This window comes from Pangasianodon hypophthalmus, chromosome 10 (genome assembly GCF_027358585.1).
Source record: "Pangasianodon hypophthalmus isolate fPanHyp1 chromosome 10, fPanHyp1.pri, whole genome shotgun sequence".
In the NCBI taxonomy this organism is placed as follows: domain Eukaryota; kingdom Metazoa; phylum Chordata; class Actinopteri; order Siluriformes; family Pangasiidae; genus Pangasianodon; species Pangasianodon hypophthalmus.
Window position 1 is genome coordinate 11,775,541 of NC_069719.1, and position 13,747 is coordinate 11,789,287.

The 13,747-nt window shown below is 36.6% G+C and overlaps 1 protein-coding gene across 3 annotated transcripts in view; it reads right to left on the reverse strand.

Annotated features, from left to right (window-relative positions):
- Nucleotides 1–2,581: 2,581 nt before the first annotated feature.
- LOC113538843 (1-phosphatidylinositol 4,5-bisphosphate phosphodiesterase beta-4) overlaps nt 2,582–13,747 on the reverse strand; it is a 35,723-nt gene continuing 24,557 nt past the window's right edge. For 2 of the 3 annotated variants that reach the window (XM_034308140.2, XM_034308138.2), the window contains exons 22-37: nt 13,048–13,099; nt 12,034–12,136; nt 11,506–11,670; nt 10,996–11,200; nt 10,692–10,780; nt 8,913–9,057; nt 7,037–7,095; nt 6,862–6,927; nt 6,569–6,684; nt 6,276–6,348; nt 5,998–6,173; nt 5,081–5,182; nt 4,343–4,400; nt 4,160–4,246; nt 4,003–4,039; nt 2,582–3,282 (exon numbers count right to left, since the gene is read on the reverse strand). In XM_034308140.2, coding sequence (XP_034164031.2) covers nt 3,236–3,282; nt 4,003–4,039; nt 4,160–4,246; nt 4,343–4,400; nt 5,081–5,182; nt 5,998–6,173; nt 6,276–6,348; nt 6,569–6,684; nt 6,862–6,927; nt 7,037–7,095; nt 8,913–9,057; nt 10,692–10,780; nt 10,996–11,200; nt 11,506–11,670; nt 12,034–12,136; nt 13,048–13,099 — 1,580 coding nt within the window. In that variant the 3' untranslated portion in view covers nt 2,582–3,235. Of the gene's footprint in view, nt 3,283–4,002; nt 4,040–4,159; nt 4,247–4,342; nt 4,401–5,080; nt 5,183–5,997; nt 6,174–6,275; nt 6,349–6,568; nt 6,685–6,861; nt 6,928–7,036; nt 7,096–8,912; nt 9,058–10,691; nt 10,781–10,995; nt 11,201–11,505; nt 11,671–12,033; nt 12,137–13,047; nt 13,100–13,747 lie in introns of those variants that run through there. The other variant, XR_004578976.2, reaches the window with a different exon arrangement.

Genomic DNA, 13,747 nt, shown 5'->3' on the forward strand with positions numbered 1-13,747 from the left:
GCGAAGTACTAAACTCTAGACCAGCCTGCATTGACTGTGCCACTGGTATTTTCATCATTCTCAGCTTTCAAGAAGAAACATGCATAGTTTTTTTTATTTTTTTTGATAATCTGATTATGTAGTGTTGTTTCCAATGAAAACAACACTACATAATCAGATTCACTATTGCCATGTTTTTTCACCCAATTACAGTGCACACTACTTATACTTTTATATAGAAATTGCTATTCAAAAATATTAGGTATATTTTAAACATGCCTGATGTTAAAGTGTTGAGTGTACACTGCAGAAAGCTTTTGATCACGTTGGGCTTAAAGCATAGGCAAGGTTATAAATAAAACATTTTTTATACATAATTTTGGTGAAACATATTTCATGTATATGTTAAAGCTTGTTATAGGCAGACAAAGCCAATACTGGTCAGAATATGATTTTTCATAATTTTAGACTTTTTGTCACTATTCAGGACCATAAACATATGACTCATTTTTCAGACTGTATGCATATAGAAGCATATTTCAACTCAAGCATGAGGTAGTCACTGCAAACATACCAGCCATATGCATGACAAATGTTCAAGCGAATATGAACCAAAACATGCGTACAGATTAAACCCAAGAATACATAAACACATACTTGCCTGGAAGCAGCAGCATCTTGTCCATGAGGTGCCATATATAGCAGCACTTCAACAAATATTAATCTTCATAAAGTCCTCATTGACAAATCTATACATTTTAGATAAAAATATAAACCAATGTTCTATTGATATGTTCACCTTTCTAGATGTTGCACGATCACGTGGCAGGCTGCTAACTGCCCCACTAAGCCCCACAGCGTTATTACTGCACCTAGTGGTCAAAAATGAAAACTGCAGAAAGTGCTAATAGAGGGCCACGGGGGCAGGAATCACACTTCCCTATGTTAAGGGCAGCAGCAGAGGACATGACAGTTATTGACAGGTTTGCCAGATTAGGCTAGTTTTAAAATATTCTGTGGCCCCATTCAAACCTAGCATTAACATGCATCCTGGGTGATCCGATTGTAAGTGGACACCGCTACGTACAGGTGTGAATGGGTTCCGATGTGTCTGATGAGATGTCGGAGGTGGTTTGGCATTCATATGACCACATAACATTTTTGATGTCAATGCAAAAGTGACTTGATGCATCCCGGACAGCAACAAAGGACGGTGTAATCGACTACGTCATTGCCCAAGCCAGAAAATATGTAATACTGTTTGAAAATGGTGCTTAATGGTAGAGTTCTCCACCACTAGGCTAATGGATTATGGCGCTACAATAACAGCAGAAGCAAAAGAAGCTACAAAATCATCTCCTGTTCATTTATAAGTTTTGTTGGCAGACCATGCATTTGAAATGTTTGAAACAGCCTGTACAGGTACATGAGACAGGTTTCCTGGGATATATCCGCCTGAAAACAAATGCAGCAGAAGACTGACATAATAAATTACGTATGAAATCTGATCACAAGTGGTCACTGGAGACAGATTCAAAATGCCAGTGGTAAATAGCTATGTGTTTTGGCTGTCTACTTGATTGGATCTGTGATCAGATCACTTGAGATGTTAATACCAGGTATGAACAAGTATTAGCAAATAGAGTTAACAGGTATAGCAAATAGAGTTAAATCTAATAAATTTCCATAAAAGGGCATTGCATAAGTGCAGACAGTGTGTCTATGATGTACAGAACCATTTCTATTGTAAGATACATTGCAAAGATTGTGAGAGGGAAAGGGAGATTATGGAGTGTATGTGTGTACATCAGAAATGCATGCACACTACAGTGACCTTGTTTTCCCACACAAAGTCTGAAGGGGGAAAAAAAGTGTGTCCCTTTTCCAATGCCCACATTTTTCTGGGCTAGTTTCAGGTCTTTTCAGGATTGGAAACACATCTGCTGTATTGAACACTGTTGAACAAAGTTATGTCTAAACCGATCAAAACAAGTGTATTTTGGATGACTGTATGCTGTCAACTCTTAACTGCCTAGTACAGGTTTACTCTAAACACACTAGATAGTAGTCTATAGCATATGTCAAGTGCGATAACCTTGAGGTTATGTTGTTATTAATGTCATTCTGCCGCACCAAAATGTATGATCACGAGCCGCTCTGGCCTGGAAGAAACCTTACTGACAAAGGTAAACTCCAGTGTCGGTCTTTCAGCAATTGAGGTTTGTCAGCAATAAACTTCTTAAAATGACCACAATAATCAGTTAATCTTAAGAAGGCACATCTTCTGTAAATGTACCTCCAAAATCTCTTTCTACATGTCTTGGTACTCCTGAAGACATTTTCTCAAGGGCTCATAAAGACTGCAAGTGGTCTCATAAATATTCATAATCTCCGCTGTGCCCCCTCCCCTTCACACATTTTGAAACACTTATTTTCAGATGTGCACACTGAATCACTGTATTTAAAGGATGAGACATTGACAATGACATGTCTAACAATGGAAACCCGCCAGACGCAAGATCGGGGAAATAGGATTCTAAAAGGCTAAAAAAGAAGTCTGTATTATTAAAGAAAAACTGAAATGCATATATTAGTGTGAGGGTAGGTTGAAAATTTGGGTTATTATTAATTAAATACATGCAGAACTGATAATACAAGTTCTTCAGATAAATCTTCTGTACAATTATAATTTGGAGTATGTTGGAGTAGATCACTGTACTGCCTGTCACCTGAACATTTCTATTTTCCTTTATAATCATTACATTTTTTTACTCACCAACTCTCTGCTGAGTTTAGTATTCATATTCCAAAGATATTTTAATTGTACTATAAACAATATTAAAATGAGTGGTTCAAGTAAAAAAAAAAAACTCTCCCCCTGCCCCACAAATTTACCCTGAGAGCATTACAGATCACTTATAAAAAAAACAAGAAATGAAACAAAAACAACCTTTCAAAAACAACGGGTGTAGTAATATAGTGGTACACAACATCAATATAGAAATACATTTTGAGAATATAAATGTATAAAATATATTTATATAAAATGACTGTTATGAATAGACATATACAAAATGTTTTACAGGAAACAAGACCCACTTTTAGACTGAACTATTAAAAAACAAACATGTATAATGTGTAAAATCAGAATGTAGAAAAGGATTTTTTTTACACTTCTGCAGCTGTTTGTGTGCGTATTTGTTCACAGAGCTGCTGTTGTCTCATGTGGTTAGGGAGTTTATGGCACTGCTGGGATTTAGACCCTTTTCACCTCTGTGTTCTTCATGTGCACGTCATTTTGGCCTAAAAGGGAACATCACGCAGCATTAGCACAAACAACAGCTGTGCACATAAACCGAAAAATCTTTGCTTTTCTGCAAATTTCGGTAGTCTTTCAGATGACAAAATAGTCATTTTCGAAACAGAGAAAAGCAACCCAAGACTGGCGCTGTGATTTATGTTCGTGACAGATTCCCAAGTGGAGTTCCTTAAGATTTAATTCTCCACAGGTTTTTAATCAGGTGCTGCTAAGGCTGTTGCTGAAATAATTAGAATATTGTGAAAAACACTTTATGCCAAGTTGCTCCAAGCCAAAATGACATTCTTTCAAAGAAAGAGTATTAAAAGATGCAAATGAACCTCATGAGTTAGTCTTGGCAGAAACTTTGGGTTTAGCATGAGGATTTTATAAAATGTATGATGCCTATATCTGTGTATATCCAAAACCAGCATCATTCACTCCTCCTTAGTGAACTCCTTTATGGCATGGACATTGCACAATATATTCACTGACAGCTTTTACTGATTGATTATATGATTTCTGACAGCTTCAATAATTGTGACATTTATAGGAGAACAGTTTTCTCCCTCTGATCAGCTCGATTGGTTCAGCAGTCTGAGGGAGTGTGAGGGATGCAGTAAAAACTTCATAGGCATGATGTATTGCACTTTTAAAGAGAGAAATAAAAGAATCATGAGCAAGTAGAGGTATTGTAAAATTGATTTGTGAATGCAAGCTCCTACCATGGCAAGGAGATGTTGAAAGGTGTGACTTCAAGAGCTAGGATAAAAAATAAAACAAAGCAATAAAACCAATGAAAAAATTAGTGAATAGATAATAGTGTAAATTAGTTGAGAATGATCAGATAATACTGAATGATAAAAACAGAAACGACGCTACCTCATCGTTATATTTATCCAGCTGCTCCAGTTGTTCACGCTGGACTGTCTGAAGCTGCTCAAGCTCTTTGGACTGGTTCAAGGCAAGCTTTTGATACACATTATAAATATTATTTAAAACAATTGAAACAAATCATTAAATCATTAGATTTGTCCATTTCTTTCATAAGACTTATATATACACCTTTTTTCTTTCTATGAGAAATCTTCTTGTGTTGTTGCTGTTCAGTTCTCGAACTCTCCTGCAGACACAAAATGCACAAAAAAAAAATGAGAAAGTTGAAAGCACACTGAACCTTAGTTTTCTCTAACAGCAGCTCTGACTGTAGTGGCAGATGAAATTCAAATCATAGATTTATATTAATCCACTCCTCCGTTATTGTTTCTATAGTGACAGTTTATTCGCAGGGACTTGTGCGGTGGACGATCCACATAATCTAAGGCTAATAATAAACAGAATAAAAAACATTGTTATTTATCAAAGAAAATGTCTCGTCGTTGATCTTGTAGAGTTTTATGTTTGGAGATCTTTGTTTAACGTTTATAGGAGGGGTCTCCAGTGTCAGCACTTTGCAACGGTACATTTTCTGTACATTTTATTTCATTTTATTTTATTTCATGAAAGAAAAATTCAAGAGAGGAGGGAAAAAAAGACAGCATGATGAATAAATGACTGTTTATGACTACTATAATGTAAGTGATAACAGAAACAAAATAAAATGACCTGTTATCATAAGAAAATAATCAACTCTGTCACTGATTATTTCCATATAACTGCTTACATATGCACTATGAATACATTTATGCAGCAGACATTATGCATGCTAACTATTTATGGCCACTGAAGTGCACTAAATCATGAGATTGGCACAAATAATCTTTTTTTGGCTTTATGTGGCTGTCTCATTAACAGGACCATTACCGTTCTCTTTCAGCCTTGTTTTTGATGCTTTTGTCTTGACTGATGGCTTTACTGTTCTCCATTGATGACTTTGCTTGGTTAGCTCTCATCTCCTTACTCTGGCTGAAAGAAAACACAAACAAGCAACAAATGGAGTCATTTGTTAGATCAGGAGTAATATCTGAAGATAATATAATACCAACTTGCCGTAGGACATCCAGTTTCCATTAACATTCCATGCTGTGTTTTATGGATAATGTTTTCTTCCCCGTCCCATAATAAACAAGTCTGCAGTGAGGGTGGAAGTGGTGTACGGATCATAAAAGCATAATATATAAAATTGGCAAGACAACTTAAGAAGATTCATACAACATGATTAATCTGTGCTGCCATCTATTTCAGTGTTTAGTATTTTGATATTTTAATGGACTACAACCCTGGAGTGAGAATAGCAAAATCCTGAGGTTCAGAGTCACCTTACAGAAGGCAACCTTGTTTTGTGAAAAAACAACCACAGACAGCATGAGCAGAAAAGAAACCCAAAGTAAAACGGCTGACCTGAGGCTATTATCTGGAACTGTAGGGAGGCAGGAGGCCATCAACAAGTTTGTGAATAAATGAAGTAACCCAGGGATACATCCAGGGATACATAAATAGGGTACATGCGTAATACTGCAGTATCTTAGAATTGACTGAGGAATGTTAAATACTGCATTGATATTCAGCTTGCACGAGAAACTTCAGTAATCCTATAGTCCACGCATTTATTTCCGTACATCACATTCAAATGTGAAACATTAGCAGTCATGCCGAAGTGAGAGAAAGATAACTTCTAATACCCTTCTCGAATGTTAAAGTTACCATAACGCCCATAGAGTGGTACTTCGGTTGAAGGAGGACAGACAATCCAGGGAAACTTATTCACATCAATGACTCACCGCTCATGGAGGTATGTGAGCTGCTGTGTCTGCTGTTCCTGTGTTATTAGCATCAACTTTCTGAGCAGTTCACACTGCTGTAGCACATGCTGGTCACTGAGGTCCTGGTTCTCAGCGTTGTGCGTCTTCGTCATCTCAGCCAATTCCTCTGCTTGAGCAGCAACCATATTCTTCACCTGTTGCAATAAGAGAGAACAGTAGCTCACCGAGCACACGAGTGCTGTACAAAGCGACGAGCAAGCTGCTTTGGAGAGAAAGTAACAAACAGAATTCAGCACCTTTGTTTTGTAGTCTGTGGTAACGGTCTTTATCCTCCTCTCCATTTCCTCTCTGGTTTCCCAGTTACATTCACTGAGGAGGCATGAAAAATGAAAAAGTCCTCAATTTTGTTTTGAGAACAAACCAATATTAAAAATACATTCTGCACTGCCCCATTATTCATGTTTTTTGTTTTAAGCTCTTCAGGGCATGTTTTAATAATCAGATTGGTTTGGTATTATCATGTCTCCCCGGCATTATGCATCTAGGATAGTGGGTCCTATGCTGGATGATGCTGCTTGTATCGATCTACCTGACTTTCTTGCTACATTTTTCTAATTGTTTTTCCAGCACCCGCTTTTCTTTTTCATGTTGTGTCGCCATCTTATCCACCTGAGCACAATGAGATCTCTGCAATGCAGTGTATGCCTGCAACAGGAAGAAACTTCACATTTTATACATTTAGGACTTTTTGTACCACAGCTCAAGTTCTTGACACCACATCTTGTGAGCATCTATTACAAAAGCAAGCACAACGTGTCCATAATTCAATCATAATCTAATTACTACAAGTGTGGAAAAAAAAAAATCAAGGTCTTTAGTCACCTCTGCATGCTTTTTCTTCAACGCATTAGTGTCCTTCAACTGCTTTTTAGCCAGTTTTATATATGCCTGGAATATAAGAGAAAGAAAAAAATAATAATGTAGTGCATTACATGAAACTAAATAAAATTAAGAAGCAAACAGTCACTCCCTCTAGAGAAAAATGAATTTTTTGTACCTTCATCTGTTTCAGGTCATCAGTGGTAACTTGAGGCATGTTTAAAGGTTCAGGAGACACTGTTAACACACAAGTAAAAAAAAAAACAAAAACAAAAGTGTATGTAAAACTACATTCAAGGTTTATGCAGATAACTTCAGTTTACATTTATTAATTATTCAATGCCTTTTAAAATGTAGCCCATAATTCACGTACAATTAAAGTGTGTGAATAGTAGAGAAGCTGTAGAACAGTATTCAGTGAGCTTCAGTATCATAGGAGGACAGCGTAAGTTAAGAGAATTTTGCTCTTTTCTTCTGCCTGAATTTAAGAATGTATCTCTTTATGTAAGCTGAAATGCTGGCCTCAGTTTAACATGTATCTCTGACCTTGAGTTAGTGACCTGGATTATTCAGTGGATGTGTGCTGTCATGTCCAAAACATTAAATTCTTAGAATCTTAACTTAGATAGAATCTTATAATAGTAAGATCATGGATAGTGTTAAGAAAAAAAGAAAAGAAAAGAAAGTAAAAGTGAACAAATGCAAAAATACAAAACCCTGAAGAAAAGAAAGTGGTAGAAAGAGAGAGTGTATATGTTTTAGAAAAGCAGAGAGAATAAGAGGATAGAGGCAGAACAAGGGTGAAAGAGACAAAGTTTTTTTTCAAAACAGATTTAATTGCACAAGAAAAAAAATACAAAACACCTAAAAGCTTCACATTTATGACAATGTAATGTACACACGCCGGCCACTTTAATAGGAACATCTGTACACCTGTTTAATTCATGCAATTATCCAATCATCCAATCATGTTGCAACAGCACAGTGCATAAAAGGCAGATACAACTGCAACTAGCTGAAGACTGCAAAAAAGACCGGACAATAAGATAGAACAGTATTCAGTGAGCTTCATAGGAGGAGAGCTTTCAACCAGTAAGAGAATTTTGCTCTTTTCTTCTGCCTGAATTTTCCCGTAGGGACGTATCTCTGTGTATGTAAGCTGAAATGCTGGCCTCAGTTTAACATGCATCCCTGACCTTGAGTTAGTGACCTGGATTATTCAGTGGATGTGTGCTGTCATGTCCAACTTCTCCAAAACATTAAATTGTTTGAATCTGCCATTCAATCTTAACTTAGCTAGAACCCTATAATGTTCTTCCAATTTTCAACTGTCCAGTTTAGATGAGCCTAGGTGTTCTTGGCTGTCAGGAGTGGAACTCGATGTTGTCTTCAGCTGTTGTAGCCAATCCTCCTCAAAGTTCCTTGTGTTCTGCATTCTAAGATGCTTTTCTGCTCCGCACAGTTGTAGAGAGGGGTTATTTGCATTACCACAGCCTTCCTGTCAGCCTGAACCAGTCTAGTCATTTTCCTCTGACCTCTCTCAATAAGACATTTCTACCTTCAGAACTGCAGCTCACTGATGATTTTTTCTTTTTTTTCACACAATTTTTTTTTTCACACAATTCTCAACTCTAGAGACTTTTGTGAACGAAAGTCCCAGGTGATCAGCAGTTTCTGAAATACTCAAACCAGCCATCTGGTACCAACAACCATGCCACAATACAGGTCACTGATATCACATTTTTTCCCATTCTGATTTTTGATGTGAGCATTAACTGAAGCTCTTGACCTGTATCTGCATGATTTTATGTGTTGCACTGCACTGCTGCCAGATGATTGGCTGGTTACATAAATGCATGAATGAGCACATGTACAAGTGCTCCTAATAAAGTGGCCTGTGATTGTATATTAAGTCATGCAATTGCTAAAATGTATTTTTGGACCAATTAAGACTTTAAGGACCTACAGACACCCTGTACACAACATAAATAAATGCCTGCTGTTATAATTCTGAACATATAAACAGGAGTAGACCAGAAATGAATAAATTGTACCTTTTCTTGAGGAAATGCTCGGATTCTGTCCTGATGATGTAATGTGTCTCTCAGAAATTTTCTGAGGTGACACAGCCTTTAGATGATTTGTCTTTCCTCCCTTACTTCTCTTCGGGCTGTCATTTGGCACCTCAGCTATCTCCCACTGCACACACAAACTCATGAATGATTACACTTGTAGCAAAGGCAGTTTTTAATCTCTATCACTTCATTCAAGAGTATTTTTAATAGAACTCAATGACAAAGTCTTTTTGCATGCCAAATGCTGCATATGAAACAACAATAAACATGAGGTCGAAATGCAAAATATCAGCTTTAATTGTAGAATATTTACATATGTATTGAGAGTAATATAGGAGCCACAGTTGTTTTGTTTACAGTATTAATTTCAGAGGATCATACACCTACTGAAGAAATTAATGACGCAACTGCATAACAATTGCTAATGATTTAGCAATGTCTGTTTCAGCCTCATAATGAAGCTACACTGACACCTCTTGTGGTGGTCACAATAACTCACATGTAAATACCACACGCAGAATAAACTTATATTACTTATATATTAAGAAACTGTCTCGAAAACTTTAGCCTAGTCAGGGTCACAGTGGCCCTGGAGCCTATCCTGGGAATAATAAATGCAAGGCAGGAAACACCTTGCATAGGACACCAGTCCATTGCACCATACACAACACACTCATTCATATGTAAAGGCAATTTAGCACAGTCAGTCCACCCACTGGCATGTTTTTAGGAGGTGGAAGGAAACCAGAAAACCCAGAGGAGACATATGTAAAAAAAAAATCTTTCATGCCAGAACTGGAGATTGAAGAACTGTAAGGACGCAACTCTGGCGTGTCACAGTGCCTGAAATTGGGGACTGTGCTTAAAATGGGGTAAGAAATCCATCTTAGACACTATATAAACCATCTATGTAACATCAGGAACCAACTGTTTCTCAACAGCATCAAATGATACCTAGCTTACAAACATGGCAAAAAATATATGAAGAGTTCACATGAACTGAATTTATTACTGCATTAGGTATAGAGATGAGTTGATAATGTATAGATCTTATTTACTAAATATCAACAACCTAAACTGGACCATCCAAAAAAAGGGAAAGAAAGGTTGATAGTCTAGAGAATGTGTATAGATTAACAACAATAAACTGTTGCCATATTGTTTAGAGTCAGTTAACAGGCTGGTCACATGACAGGTTATTGACTCTAGTGTCCACAGTAGATTTTCCAAATAATGGTAACAAGCGCTGTAATTCATACGTGTACCAGCCAATATAGAAGTAAATACAATCATATTACAGCTACTTATTGTTTCATTTAAAAATCCAGTGTGCTAGAGTATTGAGGCAATATAACAAATAATGCATCATTTTATAACTTAGCACGGTGTCATTGCTCAATTATTTAGAGGCTGCTCTGTGTACTGTCAGAGAAATAAATAATTTCTTCTTGATTAGGGTGGATATGTGCAAAAACACAACACTGCATTCTATTCTTGAAAAATACACTTGGTTATTTTATTAATACTGACACTGAGTGCCTCTATGTTACAAAAAAAACTGACACTGGTCTGATTTTCTTCTTCTACAATGCTTAATTAATGTTCTCAGCTAAATTTTGAAAAATATTGAAGAATAAAAATGATGAACTGTAAATGATCACAATGTAGAGTTGAACATCAAAAAGTACACCATACATTTAGAGTAATAATTAATAGGCATTGCTGAAGTCTGGATGCAGTATGTATGGAGATGCTCACCGTCTCAATGCCCATAGCTCTCATCTGGTCTGTTCTCTTTTCACAAATGGATAAGAACTTTTTCGGGTCAGACAGAGCATCCACAATAGCTACAAAAAAACCCCAAAAGATATGAATCAGTAAAATTGCACACCTGACACTTTAATAAAGAAATATTATTGAAACACATGGTTTATGTGGGTAGTGTTAATTAAACATTAGCAACAAGAAGTGTTCCAGGGTGAATTTGTTTCCTGAATTTTTAAACCAACTCCTTAGCAGATAGTAATAGTCGCTCTAAAACTATTTGTGAAGCTGAAATTACCACCAAATCCATCAGGTACATATGTTTTGAGGATGATGTTGCAGAAGATGGTGGGTAAGGAAAGGGGATTGTTGCCCTCATTTCGTAGGGAGATGTGTCTGTAGCCAGCCTGCAGACCGTCCAGGGGGAGAATCCTCTGACCAATCAGCTTATTGTTGTCATCATACACCGCTATTCTGAGCACCGCAAGGTCCGGAAGGATTACCTTTGGGTTGGTGGAAAGTATATTATTCATTGTGTGTGTGTGTGTGTGTGCGCATGAGGAATTTCAGTGATAAGCAGAAATTCAACGTGCAGTGGAGCAAAGATATGAGGACAGCGAGGCAGAGTGGCATGCCAACACACACAGCTGCTTTTCTGCCTGTAGTCTTGAGGCATTCTATAGATTAAGTTTAATGATACCACAAAGATTTAAAATGAAGCAGTACCAACCTGAGACTACCGTATGTGAATAAGAGATGGCCAAGAAAACACGGCATTACTATGCAATAAAACCACAGCATAAATTACCTTTCTAAAAACAAATGGTTCCTCATTGTATACAGGGTTTAGGCCATTGTTCATCACCATCCTAGTACGAAACTCCTTGCGAATGGTATCTGTGGGCAGGCCATACATATCCACCTCCACATATGTGCCAATCTTCTTGTCAGACAAAAACTGGCCTGAAATGACCTACATCAATGCATAAATGATAAACAGAATTGAACTGTTTTCAGCCATTTGATGAAGATTGAGCTGGTTACGGCTTCACACTAGGAGCCAAAAAATCAGTGGTTATAAATGAAGCTAAAAGAACATGACACTTAGATACAGAACCAGAGGATTACAGGTACTTTCATGTCTTTCCTCTAAAAACTGACACTTTCGTGTCTTTTCTCTAAACTCATCATGAACCTACGCAATTCAGCCCAAATATTTTCAGGAGACATCCTCTTCTTGCCTAGTCAAAACTTTTTTGCCAACTTTTTTGAAATTTTTTTAATCTGCCCCTGAATAAGCAAAGATTTAAAACCATAATAGTTTAAATAGATGAACCTGGACACTGCAAGTGGCTGCAATCACTCCATCCACAGGGGTCTCTGAGAATGGGTCAAAAGTGCGGTCTGGCCGACGCATGAAATCTGGCTTCAGCAAATAACTGCAAAGAGAAAACATTAAGCAAGCTGTCAAAAACTAGTTTATTTCCATTATAGTCCAATTGAGCCATTACCTCTAGTCCCTTTAGAGCAATGACCCATTTAATTAATCCACCCTTGTACTCATATTCAGTATACAGCACTTACAGTTATCATGCTACTTTGCCTTGATAAGTGTGTTAATATGTTTTAATATGTTTACTACCAGAACAATGAAACTCAAGTAGTCCTAATTTTTTTTATTTAATTATTATCAAATAGCTATGTTTGTTTATGTGCTTTTAAGGAGCATGTGTATATTCTATATAAGAAACATGTACATCACCCTCACCCAATGAGGACAATGTGAAACTAAGTATAAACCTCTAACTTTATATATTATGTATACTATTCCATATCAAGAACAGTAGTAACACATTCATTAATCATAACTTTTTCATTAATTTTTTAACCTAAACTGTTGCCACAAAATTGGAAGCACACACTAGTATGTCTTTTTTGTCTTTTAGGATTTCCCCATTACTGGAACTAAGGGGCCAAATCTGTTCTAGCATGATAGTTGGAGGTTGTTATAACAGCAAAAGGGTACTAAATCTATAATGGGATATTCAGCAAGCACATATGGGTGTGACTGGTCAGGTGTCCACATACTTTAGGCAATCCAGTGTGTGTTTTTGATGATTGCATTACAAATCTAAGACACAACAGGCCTTATTGAACACATATTGACCTTATTGCAATGACTTTTTTTGTGTACAGGGCTTAATGCAATTACAAAGTAAAAGTAAAAATATTTTAGGCCATTGAATATAAAGACAGCAAAACAGGAGTTACTTTAACTCCCAAATAATTCTCTTTAATGCAACAAATGACTTGTGTTTTTAATGTTAACAGTAACATAATGTTCACATACCCACATGACCCATTGTACTCAAACTTTCCTTGGTTCAGCTGCATTGCCAAATCTTAAAAAAAAAAAAAAAAGGCAGAAGATGATAAGAAGAAGAAGAAGAAGAGAAACCTTTACTTGTCACATGTACATTACAGTACAGTGATATAATTCTTTTCTTTGCATATTCCAGCTAGATAAGAAGTTGTACCAAATACAAATATAACTGATTAAACTCTTTAAATCTGGTAAAATGTTTTCAGAATATTATAATATATATATATATATATATATGTATATATATATATATATATATATATATATATATATATATATATATATATATATATGATATTCCATGATCTGTTTGGACATATGGCATTGCCTTGGTGGGCCAGGCTTCCTTTAGCTCAACAGTTTCACATTTTGGTTTAACTCAGACTTTGTGACATTTCCAGTGATTTCCCCAAACCGATTACTTTCTGACTCTCAAACACAGTCTGGCATATTAGGTCTCAGAAGACCGCAGTAGTACAAACAGGTTTCTGATTGCTGAGCACATTCATCTGGGCTTCAGCTTCGCAGTGGGCTTCTGAAGAAACTCAGAAATGTGACCGCTCCAGATGTCTTGGAATGACATAAAGGTTTCTAGAGTGAGCGCTTGTGAATATTCAAAAGGATGGCTTCTCCACAAACCACTGTCACTGACTAGTGAAGTGTGTCA